Source organism: Anguilla rostrata, chromosome 13 (assembly GCF_018555375.3).
Source record: "Anguilla rostrata isolate EN2019 chromosome 13, ASM1855537v3, whole genome shotgun sequence".
Classification (NCBI taxonomy): Eukaryota; Metazoa; Chordata; class Actinopteri; order Anguilliformes; family Anguillidae; genus Anguilla; species Anguilla rostrata.
In genome coordinates this window covers 16,270,325-16,282,877 of record NC_057945.1, presented here as the reverse complement: position 1 = coordinate 16,282,877, position 12,553 = coordinate 16,270,325, and the positions used below count along the sequence as shown (strand labels likewise).

At 42.1% G+C, this 12,553-nt stretch overlaps 1 protein-coding gene across 1 annotated transcript in view; it reads left to right on the top strand.

The window, feature by feature from the left end:
• Window positions 1–12,161, top strand: part of LOC135237499 (carbohydrate sulfotransferase 11-like) — a 29,495-nt gene extending 17,334 nt beyond the window's left edge. Inside the window, exons 2-3 of the mRNA XM_064304669.1 lie at window positions 3,263–3,345; window positions 8,906–12,161. Of these exons, the coding sequence (XP_064160739.1) occupies window positions 3,263–3,345; window positions 8,906–9,751 (929 nt within the window). The 3' untranslated portion in view covers window positions 9,752–12,161. The remainder of the gene's footprint in view (window positions 1–3,262; window positions 3,346–8,905) is intronic.
• The last annotated feature ends 392 nt before the right edge of the window (window positions 12,162–12,553 follow it).

Here is a 12,553-nt window from a genome sequence, read left to right as displayed (position 1 = left end):
AAAATTAAAAAAGCAGACGCATGGCCTGTCAATAAAATGAAAGAATAAATGTATAAAAACAGCTGTTGCTCGCTTATTTTTGAGAAAAACAGCAGATACCATGTTACTTTTTTGACTAAGAAACTAGCTTACATCTGAAACAGGGACATAGGCAGCTAAATGTGCAATTCTACCAAATGACCAAAAGTGTCTGGACACCCTTTGGTCTGGAGCCGTTTTTTGTGGTTTGGGCTGGGCCCCTTAGTTCCAGTGAAGGCAAGTCTTAATGCTACAGCATACAGTCACATTCTAGATGATTCTGTACTTCCACAACAGTTTGGGGAAGACCCTTTCCTGTTTCAGAATGACGGTGCCCCCAGGCACACAGCAAGGTCCATATAGAAATGGTTTTGTTGAGAATGGTGAACTTGACTGGCCTGCACAGAGCCCTGCCTCTACCCCATCCAACACCTTTGGGCTCGGTTAGAATGCCAACTGTGAGCCAGGCCTAATCTCTCAATCACTGCCTGACCTCACTAATGTTCTTATGGTTGAATGGAAGCAAACTCCTGCAGTAGGCTAATGCTCCAACCTCCAGTATAAAGCCTTCCCAGAGGAGTGGAGGTTGTTATAGCAGCAAAGAGTGGACCAACTCCATAATAATGCCCATAATTTTGGATGAGATATTGGATGTCCGGTGTCCACATACCTTTGGCCATGTAGTGTATTTAGACAGTCACATAGACAGCATGGCATAGAGAAGTGGTGCTTAAAAAAGTGGTGGCTCTCTGGAGATTTATAATATTGAATGCCCCTCAAGAAATTCTTGGTGGGTAACCAGCTGTTTTGATGTTTAGAAATTCAAGGGAACAGTTGTCATTAGGTGACCTAAACGATCACTTGATTTATATATACTTATGATGCATTTTGATTTCACTTCCCCTCCAAAATTTTCAAGGGCCACGTGTCCAGTGTTTCTTCATTGTAGCTGAACAGAAAATGAACTTGGTTCCTGTTTTCAGTAGGCTAGTTGTTACCGATTCTATTTAGAGTGTGTAGAAAAAGACAGTTTCAATTTTAGACTGGTCTCCCTGGAATCTGATTAGTTCATGCAAGTTGTTTTGGTTCATTTGTCCTGAATTGCCACATTCAGTTGGAGCCCTACAGTTCTTGTCTGTATTAGCATGAACTTATCTTACATCAGATCGTCAACCTGGTCAGACTCATTGGACAGTGAAGTTATGGGTCTGGCAAGTGGGTCTACTGTTAAGGTTGCTTTAATTTGACATTACTATAATATAGAGGCATTATAGCTTTATATAGCTATGGCATTTTTATCTTTCAGTTGTTTAGCTTTTGGGTTTGCCCATTCAACAACCATTCATTTCAATTTAAAGAAACAAGACATTCATAGACATTCAAAACCGTGTGCTTTGATAGTCTTCTTTTTTTGTTTAGCCAGGCTGTCTTGTGGCTACTGTTGGGCAATGTTTCAGCAGAGCTCAGCCATGATCCAAAAGCAGCATGAATCTCCCACACATACTCCTCCCAATACAAACAGGAAATTCTGTCAAGAAATGTAGGTTTCCTGTCTCCCTACACAACAAGACAAATTTGACCTTTTGCATGTTAAACACAAACACACCAAGAAAACTAATGGTTAAACCATATCATGGCAGTAGACACAAGAAATTTGGCTCGGAGCTTGGTTTATGTGGCGCATGCTTTTTCATATGCTGTAGTACTGATGTGCTCCTTAAAGATGATTCAGTCACATTGTTATTAATGTGAATAATTGTACTTTCCATACTCGGTGTCTTAATTTTCATTGTTTTAATTTATTTTAATTTGAATTATACATATAATTTTATTTTGCTTAGAAGACATAGAAACACTTCAAAATTCATATTTTCTCTCTCTCTCTCTCTCTCTCTCTCTCTCTCTCTCTCTCTCTCTCTCTCTCTCTCACACACACACACACAGTTTTAAAAGTCGGAGCCTCAGAGCTTCTCTGTGGATGCTGGAGACGCGTTTTCCATCTAGGCTTCCTCCTGTACCTGTGTGGTTATAATGATGCAGTGTTAGCTGCATACTGCTGTACTGTATCTGTACTGTATGAGCTGGGGGGGGCGGGGAGGGAAGGAGAGGGGCCTGTAGCACACCACAGCTCCTCTGAGACCATCAGGACTGTACCACTCTCTGCCCCCACAGCTGACTCTCTCTCTCTCTCTCTCTCTCTCTCTCTCTCGCTCTCTCTCTCGCTTGCTCTCACTCTCTCTCGCTCTCTCTCTCTCTCTCTCACTCTCTCTCGCTCTCACTTTTGCTCTCTCTTTCTTTCTCTTGCTCTCTTTCTCTCTCTCTCTGTCTTTGTAGTTCTGTCCCTTCTGCCCCTCTTTTTCTCTTTCCATTCCTGTAGTTATCTCTTCTTTCCTGTACTCCACGCTGGCACATACGCAAAACCAATCGCGTCTCACAGCAGGTGCCCCTGACTCATGCTTCCTGCTAGCAGAGGCACTGGCTCTGTGTCTTCAGAAGGACCCCACAGAACCGGCACTGTGTGAGGGAGGATGGGAACAATCAAAAGACAAGCAAGAAATAAATCTTACAGGGGGGCCAAATCATTGACTCACCCAAATGTTTCTGTTTAGGTCATGTTACGTTTTCGTTCGTATTTTTACAGAACAAATTCTTCCCCTTTTTTCCCTCCAATTAGGAATCGGCAGTTGCCACGCAGACTCTGAGAGCACACAGCTGAAACATGCGCTCCTGTCACAGAGCGACTGTTTTACACCCTGCAGAACACACAGTGCTGCTGTGGGAGGGAGCTAGTGGTGATCAGGGGAGAGCCAAAAGTCTGAATATTGACATCTTGTGGGCATCTGAAGTTTTGCTGGGAGGAGATAATGCTGCAGTGACCTAAACGAGCCACACAAACATAAACCCACCCCACACATGCTTAAAAATATGTATTGGCCTTATTTCACCATGTTTGCAGCCCTTGTGCCCCAAAACATCCTACTTTTTTATACACCATACATATTTATAGAAAATTATAACCACTGACCTTCACTTGGATTGCCTCTGGTGTGATCTCCACCTCATTGTAGCATTAGCTGCAGTATCTAAATCTGTACAACCGAGGAAGTGAAAACAGCCACGGCCCATGTTAAACTCGGCACTCTTCCAGTTTATATTAAAGGAGTGTTAAGCTGCGGGAGCAATGATCAGTGGTCCTTGGTGTGTCCCTGATTGATGACATCATGGTTTGTGTTTGTATTTCCAGCTGCGGAGCAGGGTAGTGGGCAGGCGGACTGGCAGGGGAAGTCTGGGAGAAGCCCACTGCAGACGCTCTATGAGGGTGACCAGGTGAGGCTGCAATCCGCTCTCCGCTACATCACCATGGCAACAACACTGCTTCCATCTTGCTCTCTGAACAACAAACAGGGCTTTGCTTCTGCTTTCTTTCTGTTTTCATAACATTTCAGTTTTCAGTTACTTTGTTAAATGGTACCTTAGGATTTTAATGTTCCATTCATTTTGGGGGCATCAGGAGAAAGAGACTGCAGTTTCTGTGTCACCTTGTCGGTTATGCCAATGGCACTTTTAGCGTTTGCTGTTGGGTGGCTGTAAACAACAGTCAAAAAATCTGTCAGAATTCCCAGGGCAGATAGAACGGTTGTACAGCCACAGACAACGGTGATGTTAGTGCACCATCTTTGAGTAATGTATAGACAAACCCCCCCGCCCTAACATTTACCTGTTACACTAGCGGCTTTGTCAAGCACCAAATCCACTGAGCAAAAATGGCATGTCCATGTCCTCTTCCGTAAGAAATGAATGCCAAGACATGGGCATCCCTGAATTTTTGCGAATGAGTGCCCATTTGCCTGTAACTCATTGATTTTGTTCCTGATGGATTGTCAATATAGGCCACACGGTAATCTTTCCACTGCAGTTAAAATTCAGGAGAGCGTCAGATCCTCCCTGTATATTGAGCAAACAGTCCATGACCCATGGTGAACTAGCACAACCAGTAGCCCCATTTCAACTCTTTCGAAGCGCTGATTTTTTCTGATCATTCGAAAAACAGAACACATGGCAACAACATTTCAGGACTAAAGTAGCCAATGCTACAGATATAAACCGTAAATGTCAGTGGAAAGGGCATCACTGCTATAAACAGCTTGATCAATAATAACTGATATAGGACTATTCCTGCGACAGCAGTCATTGTTATCGCAATTACAGCCTTCATTCCCTCTCAGGAAAACAGTCTGAAACTGCCTCCTGTGTCCTGTGATATTTCAGTGGAATAATTTAAGAGAGCAAAGACTACTTTCACTGCAAAGGAATTTTATTTAAGAGACAGAAGCATGAATTTTAAAAAGGTGTTATTTACTTAGACGTTATTACTTCTTCCTGTACTTTTATATAAAAATGCTCTCTCTTTCTAGTGATCAGGCCCTGACATGTAAACTAAAAAATGAGACAAGCACAGGAGAAGTTTTTTTTGTTTAAAGATTAGCTTAAAAACTGTTAGGTAAAAAAGTTATTTAAAAAAAACTGGAGAGAGCTGCGGAATACATGAGTTATGCGAATCATGGCCTGTATACCATTTTAATAGTCTAAAGCAAGCCACAGAAATAATAGTTGTTGGGGACTGGAACTTTTTATTCTGTTAAAGGCATTTTATAAAGAACCAAAGCTCTGGCAGAAGGAGGCTAATGTCTGACTGGAAGGAAGATAAATGGCTGGTTTAGGATGATTCACAGGTTCTCAACCAAAATGGAAACCATAGAAAAGGGAAGAAATTAAAACTCCTTTCTTTCAAACTCCTTTAATACTTCCATCCTTGCTACTGTTTTGGGTAGAGACTACTGTAGCTGTTTTTAATATGCTTGACTTGTCCAAGATCAATCCCCCTAAAATGAGTAGTAGGCTAAGTATGCAGTATTAACTGTTATGTGGCAAAAAGAAAACATCCACAATTCACTGTGTAGTCAGTGTGGCTATATTTATGGATTTCTTTTAAGTTTTTGGTGTTTCAATTGCATTTAATTTACGAGTTCTGCCATGAGTTAGCTGGTTTTCAGTGGAGTTCATGTTAATCTGTTTGCTCCACTGGGACAGAAGGGGTTGGGTAGCAGGGATAGTGGGTGGTCCATCTCAGCAGTCTGTCAAAATGCTGAGTTATGAACACAACAACAACAACCAGGACAGGAGCAGCGGCACAGTGCTCCCATTGGCCACAGACACCTCTGTCTCTCTCTCCTTCTTTCTCAGCCACCCCCATGCCGGTGCTTAAGGAATCCCATGTGTTGTCAATGAGTTACTAAAGTAAAGGGTTTCGCAGTCCGAGTAGCCTGACCTTTGACCCACAGGCAACCAATAACAAGAGACTGAAACCACGTCTCAACTCTGCTACCACCTCCCAGTGGCGGACACAGCTATTAAGCGGCTGCAAGTCTGTCCCCCAGCCACGTGATCAAGAGTTTGCAGATGTATGCTGTTTGTTTAAGCTCGTCTGTGCTTATGTGCATGTGCATACATTAATTTTCTTTAAAACGGGAACTAGTCAGAAGCCATTACCTTCTCCTTCTAGCTCATGACTAATGACTAATGAACAACAATGACACTACATGGAAAAAAACACTACTCAAACACTACAGCTGTCTGAAACGATCTTTGACTCAGAGGGAGGAAAATCTGCTGAAATGGAGGATTCTGAGCTGAAACAGACGTTTCATTTCCTGTGAGCGAGATGTTGGAGATAAACATCATGCATTTCTATTGTTATTTTGTGTCACCTATCTGTATCAACCATTTTACTGTTGTGGGCATGCAGGCCTTTCCTTCCGGAAGTTTCTATGAAACAGTAATTTAAACAGCTTTTTAAAAATTCCTTATCGATTACATTCAAGTTGTATACGAGCATTTTTTTTCATTGAGCATTTTGTCTGGGAGCTCATATGACATGACATATGGCAGCACCAGCAAAGCAACCACAAACACATTATGCACTGTTAGATAGTTGTGTTGTGGTTTTGATTTTTTCAAATGTTCATCTACTCAGTTTGTTCATAATTCCCCCTAAACGAAACCCTGTGTCATTGAAGCACAGAAAATAGCTGCAGCTGTTGAACTTACGAGTTGGGTAAAGTCCACATAATACTGCAATTTTTGGGGGGGTTCTTTCAGTTATTTTTTCTACATGGCTCTGAACTTTGTTTCCATCCGAATGGAAGCTACGGATGGAAAGCTCACTTGTAGGCCAGTTTCCTTATGAAAACACTGCATGTGTCAGTGTGATCAAATGAAGTGATTTCTGAAATACTCCCCCCCCCCGAATTTGAATGCTTAATCGTACATACAACACATTGCAACTCTGAGAGAGTGCAGACAAGCAGATGCCCTTCCTCCCAAGCAATATAATGCTGCTCCTTATCACACTGCTGTCTGCAAGTTGGCCTCCGACAGGTGCGACCATGATGCTTCATATGAAGCTTAACAGGCATACCTGCGTTCCAGCGATTGGCCAGCAGGGGTCACTGGTGCGGAATGAGGTGCTTTCATCCCGGCCGTCTAAAACCCAGTTGGCGCTGACACAGCCTGTATCTGATGACGGGGCCTGGGGCCCTGCCACACACTAGAAAAGTTCCTTTGAGGGGATGAGCTGCCCAGCCCCTTTAAGTGGAATATGCTAATGTCAGTACATTTAACAATATATAATTTCACATTATTTATATTTTAAAGGTGTGTTAGCTGACTTATTTTTTACAGGTATTATTTAAACCTTTTATGTATTCATTTTAATCCTCTGAATTTGTTCTGTAGATCTCCAGGTACAGGGTTGGGCAGCCCTGGTCTATGGTAGATCCTGTTGAGCTGCTAATTGGTAGAATCAGGTGTGCCAAATTAGGGTTTAAATGTAAAACTACAAGATGGTAGACCTCCAGGAACAGGGCTAGGTACCTTCTGTTCTGCACCTACCAGGTACACCCCAGACTGTTCTTTGAAAATGGTCAGCAGTTAGCTGTCCAAATATCAGTTATTAATTTTACTCATTTTGACTTGAAATTTAGATTCCTTATTAAGTTCAGTAACCACATTTAAAAATGAAACCCAGGCAAAGTGTTCAGTTGGCCATACCAATTAAGCACAATGTTGGTGGCCCTGGCAAGGTTGTTTCATAAGTTTGGTAACCCTCTCCTTTATTGTGTACTGAAAAAGGAAATCCTTTTTTTCCCTTTTAAATTTTCTTAAAGTTTTTTTTTGTTTTTGCCCAAAGTGGTGATGTGCTTGAGGAATGATTTAGCTGTGTTTTCGCACAATCTGTTCAGTTTGTCTGTGGCCTGCAGTACAGACTCCTCTTTATCTCAGAAAGCCGTAGGCATAACCAGACGGTGAGTCAGGACACTGGCCTGGAATTGACAAACTGACCATTCACCTAAGTAAATGTTCTGAACATTAAAATAACTTTATACAGTGGTGAGTAGAGCATACTCAAGTGTTATTCAGTCGCAGTGGAAGTGCTGACAGCATTTCACACAGCTAAGTCTCTGCATGTGTGACATGGTTCCCATCAGGTGTGTGTTGTCTGTGTGCGTGCATGAGCTTTAGTTTGTGTGTGCTTGTATTTGTGTGTGCTCTTTGTGTTTTCTGCTGCAGTGGTTGTTTATGCAGTCAAGCAGCACTCAGGATGTACATAAGGATGCTGATAATGTAAAACATGTGAAAGTTTGAAAGTGTGTGGGTGCAAGTGTGTGATTGTGTGTCTGTCTGAATGTGTGTAAACATGTTTGTGTGTGCTTGAGAATATGTATGTGTATAATTCTATGAGTACACAGTTGGTACCCATGCTACAAAATGTTTGGCTCATCCAAAATCAAAAACAAACCCATGTCCTAACCTTTATTCAAGCTGCTAAACACAACTGTAAACTTGCATCAACCCTCAGACTTCCTAACCCTAGCTGAACCTTAATTTGAGCCCTGAAACGTAATTGAAGCCATAGGTACTTTATAAAACATCTGATTACTCATTTAAAATTGATGACAAACAAAATCAAGATTATGAATTCAATAATACACATGCTAAATAATCTCTGAGGTAGCCTCAGGGCTATGGTTAAATGTTTTCCTTGAAAAAAATATACATCTACATCCATGCAATTTTTTGTGGTCATTCTGTGCATTTGCGCTTACGTGAATGATGTGTATGCACATGCTTGTGTGTAAACTTGCTTGTGTGTGATCCTGCTGGCCCATTGTCCTGAATGCAGACTCATGCTTTTGGTTAGGTCTGGAAATGTGACCGGCAGCCTCTGATGTAGTGGCAGAAAATCAACTTGTTCTCCTCTGGGATGCTGGCCAATTTGACCGTGCCCATCTTTTCCTCATTATTTCTCACGTTCCCTGCTACCTCTGAGCCAGTATGCACATGGAAGAATATAACTCATATTTTAAATTTCCTTTCTTGCTATTTCTGTCAGGCAGTTAGCTGATGCACTTCTCCAGAGCAGCTTGCATGGAGATAGACATTTGGTATAAATGGTGAAACTGGCATAATTCCCCTGTAATCCCATTTAACATTTTTTTTGTTAGATTAGAGCAGGTGAGAGATGGTGTCTCCCATAGGTGCCAGCTTTAATAATTAAGTTTTTTTCATGCCTTTTTTCTCTTTTCTTTCCCCTCTCCTCTTTTTCACTTCCTGTTTCCTGTCTTCCAAATCAGAGATTAAAAGCAGGCTGTTCCTTAAAATAACAACTGTTGCCTTCATGTAGCCAAAGTGTAAAACACGCACAGTTCTCTTCTCCCTGTTGACAGTGCTGTAAGTGTGTCAAGGAAAAGACATTTGTGGTGCATTCTAAATTAGCTTACTCTGTTTCTCACACTAGAGTGCTCCTTCTTTCTTGTCTGTCTTGCAGCTGGACCCGTCGGCCGCACAGGTGACGCATCAGGGCCGGAGGCAGATTCTGGAGGACGCCTGCCGCACCTACACCAGGAAGAGGCGGGTTCTGATACCGGAGGACCTCAAGCACTTAATCGTGGACGACCAACACAGGCTCCTCTACTGCTATGTGCCCAAGGTGGCCTGCACCAACTGGAAGCGCGTGCTGATGGTGCTGACGGGCGACGGGCGCTACCGCGACCCCCTCAAGATCCCAGCCAACGAGGCCCACGTGGCGGGCAACCTGCGCACGCTGTCCGAGTACTCGACGGCCGAGATCAACCACCGCCTGCGCACCTACCTGAAGTTCGTCTTCGTGCGGGAGCCGTTCGAGCGCCTGGTCTCGGCCTACCGCAACAAGTTCACCCGCAGCTACAACACGGCCTTCCACAAGCGCTACGGCACCAAGATCATCCGCAAGCACCGGCCCAACCCACGGCCCGAGGCCCTGGACCGGGGCAACGACGTCTCGTTCGAGGAGTTTGTGTACTACCTGGTGGACCCGCACACCCAGCGCGAGGAGCCCTTCAACGAGCACTGGGAGCGGGTGCACTCGCTCTGCCACCCCTGCCTCATCCACTACGACGTGGTGGGCAAGTACGAGACGCTGGATCAGGACTCGCGCTACGTGCTGCAGCTGGCCGGCGCCGAGGCCGAGGTGCGCTTCCCCACCTCGGCCAAGAGCGCGCGGACTACGGGCGACATGGCGGCCCAGTTCTTCCACAACATCAGCCCCTTCTATCAGAAGAAACTGTACAACCTCTACAAGATGGACTTCCTGCTCTTCAATTACTCCACGCCCGATTACCTAAAGTTCAGATGAGGCTGGCCTCTGGTTTTTTGGTAGGCTGGCTCTGGCAAAAGTTTTGGATAAAGTTCTTCGAATGTTTTCTCTCTCCTTTCAGTTGGATGGAACTTGCTTGGAGGACGTGGCTTTGCGAAACGCCTGCTGAAATAGGCTTTGATTGGATAGTGACAATGAGAGATTAGAAGCGGGGATGTTCTTTGAAGCTCCGCCTATTGCCTTCATGTGTAAAATGTGCGCAAGCAGTTTGCTTCTTAAGGTGGGCAAAACTGCTAGTGTGTCAAAGGCAGGACTTGTGAGCAAACCAAGCCTGTGTTTGTAATTACAGTGGGCTGCTCCCTCGCACATCTCCAGGTGGATTCCCCACCCCTGCTTCCTCTCCAGGGCCTCCAGGACATGTAGGTTTTAATAAATGGAATGCTGCCTTTTTGGGAGAGTGACAGTTAAAGCGCCTTTGCCTTTTCACAGTGTTCCGATGTCATATTTATGGTTTTGTCTTTCTATTTATTGTGAACTAGTACTGTGAGATTGTTAGATTTGAATTTGCAGGAGGCCAGAACTCAAGCAAACCATATCCAGATTTCAGTCGGTCTTTGTCAGTCTCTTGGAACAACGGTTTCATAAAAATTAGCACACTCATTCATAACTTGATTTCATTAAGCAAAATTGTGAGTGCTTACAGTGGGTATATAGGCCTAGATATGCCCTTTAGTGGCCATTTACATGGTGTGTGCTTGGACAGCTGAATAGTTTACTTGGAGATAATTTTTTTAGGTATTGACTTTCTCTATGAAAGTGTGCATGCCAAACCCATGATGAATGGTGCTTGCAAGATAAAACTGCAGACAATGATCAGCAGAAAAGGTCTAGGTGCCTTTTTAATGAGAATACTCACAAAGAGAAAATTGCTGGGTACACTATCTGAGTGGCAATGTCATGGGAGTCTTGTTGGCTGTAGATGACTGGGTGAGTTAAGTCTTGCTGACCCTTTCCAGTGTGCTATCCACAGTAACTACATTGTTGGCTTCTGCACATCTTCTCCTACCTTACGAATATTCATGAAGAAGTGTGCTGTGTGTGTTTATATATATATTATGAGGGGCCAAACAGGAAATATATAAATATAAAGCTGAATATATAAATGTAACTCTGAATATATAAATTCACTTCCCATTCTGAATATATAAATTAAATTGCCAAATATATAAATGTAATTCTGAATATATAAATACAATTCCTTAATATATAAATTTAACTCTGAATGTATTCAGGAATTGTATTTATATATTTGTGTATATTCAGATTTATATTTATATATTGAGGCTTATATTTATATATTCAGACTTACATTTATATATGTGGGCTTATATTTATATATTCAGGAATTATATTGATAGCAGCTTTATATTTATATATTTCCTGTTTGGCCCCTCATAATATATATATATATTCCCATTTAGCATTCACACGTTTAATGCCAGAATTCTGTGTTTCAGGGTACATTCCTCTTAGTAAAAATGTGTATGTACATTTGATCAGGAAGCTAATTATTGCCCATTACTGTCCTTGACCTTTTTGAAATGCCTCAGCTTCAAGAGGAAAGAAACTAGGCTATGTGTTCCATTTGGTTGGTTAATGAATCTGTGGCGTTATATAGAGTGTCATGGTATACAGATCTGTTTATTGTAAAGATGCTACCAAAGAGTGTCGCTTCTGGCCAAACAAATTCTTAGAAAAGTTTAAGCAGGTGCAGCAGGCTTTCTGTGTGAAAAATGAATGTGGCAGTGTTAAGTCAGCTGTGTTAACGGACCCAGATGGGTTCAGTGCTGGTGGCCATGTTTCTCATCTCTCAGGTGCTCACTCATCATTCCCAAGTGCATTGTGGGTGAGCAGGGCTACCACATGTATGGTGTTAAGGTATTGCGTTTCTCTATTCAATATTTATGTGAGAATGTTTTTGCTAAATCTGTATGGTTATTCAGATGATCAAACTGTACAAAGACCAATGAAAATACATACGAACAAAATTGTACAATTGAAAATTAAGTGAGTTAACCGCAGTCAAAGCACCCAAAACGAATTTGTTGTTTGTTATTGATCTTGCAGGAGCACCACGCACTATGGAGCCCTCAGTCGATACAGCAGAAATCACATGTTTATGAACCACAAAACTGTGAATTTAATATCGGTGTGCACTAAATTATACAGCCAGTAGCTGTTGAACATACAAGATGAAATGTAATAAATCAGCGTTGAATTGATTTTTACCCTTTGTTTTCTGCTGATGATTAAGCTGTTCAGTCATGTGTACTGTGTTACTGTTGCTAATAAGTTCACTGGAAACATGGATGTTTGAGTGATTTAATGGATATCTGGGCACCATTTTCCCCAATAAAACAAACTCACAGGACCTGTGAGCTGTCTTGAATTTGTCCATAACCCCATTATGTTATGTTATGTTGTATTATATCTAGAAGGTTTCATTTTTAATGTGAACACATACTTTCCATATTCCCTCTCATATAGCTTATTCATATGGCTTGAATATTTGGTTGTGTTCACCTATTTTAAAATCTCCTTATGAACAAACATATATAGACATGAAGAGTTTGGTTCCAAAACGAGATATATCCATTTTGGGGGGAAAAAATCATGTCTGAAGTTCATTACTCAATATCTCCAAAACAAAAGGATTCAATCTGCAAAAACACAATTTGACGACCTAGGATAGGTAATATCTTTCCAAAAGTATCAAAAAGTTTAGATTTTATGTGAGCAATTATTTAAGAGTAGGTCACAATTTTTAAAATGGTGGATATC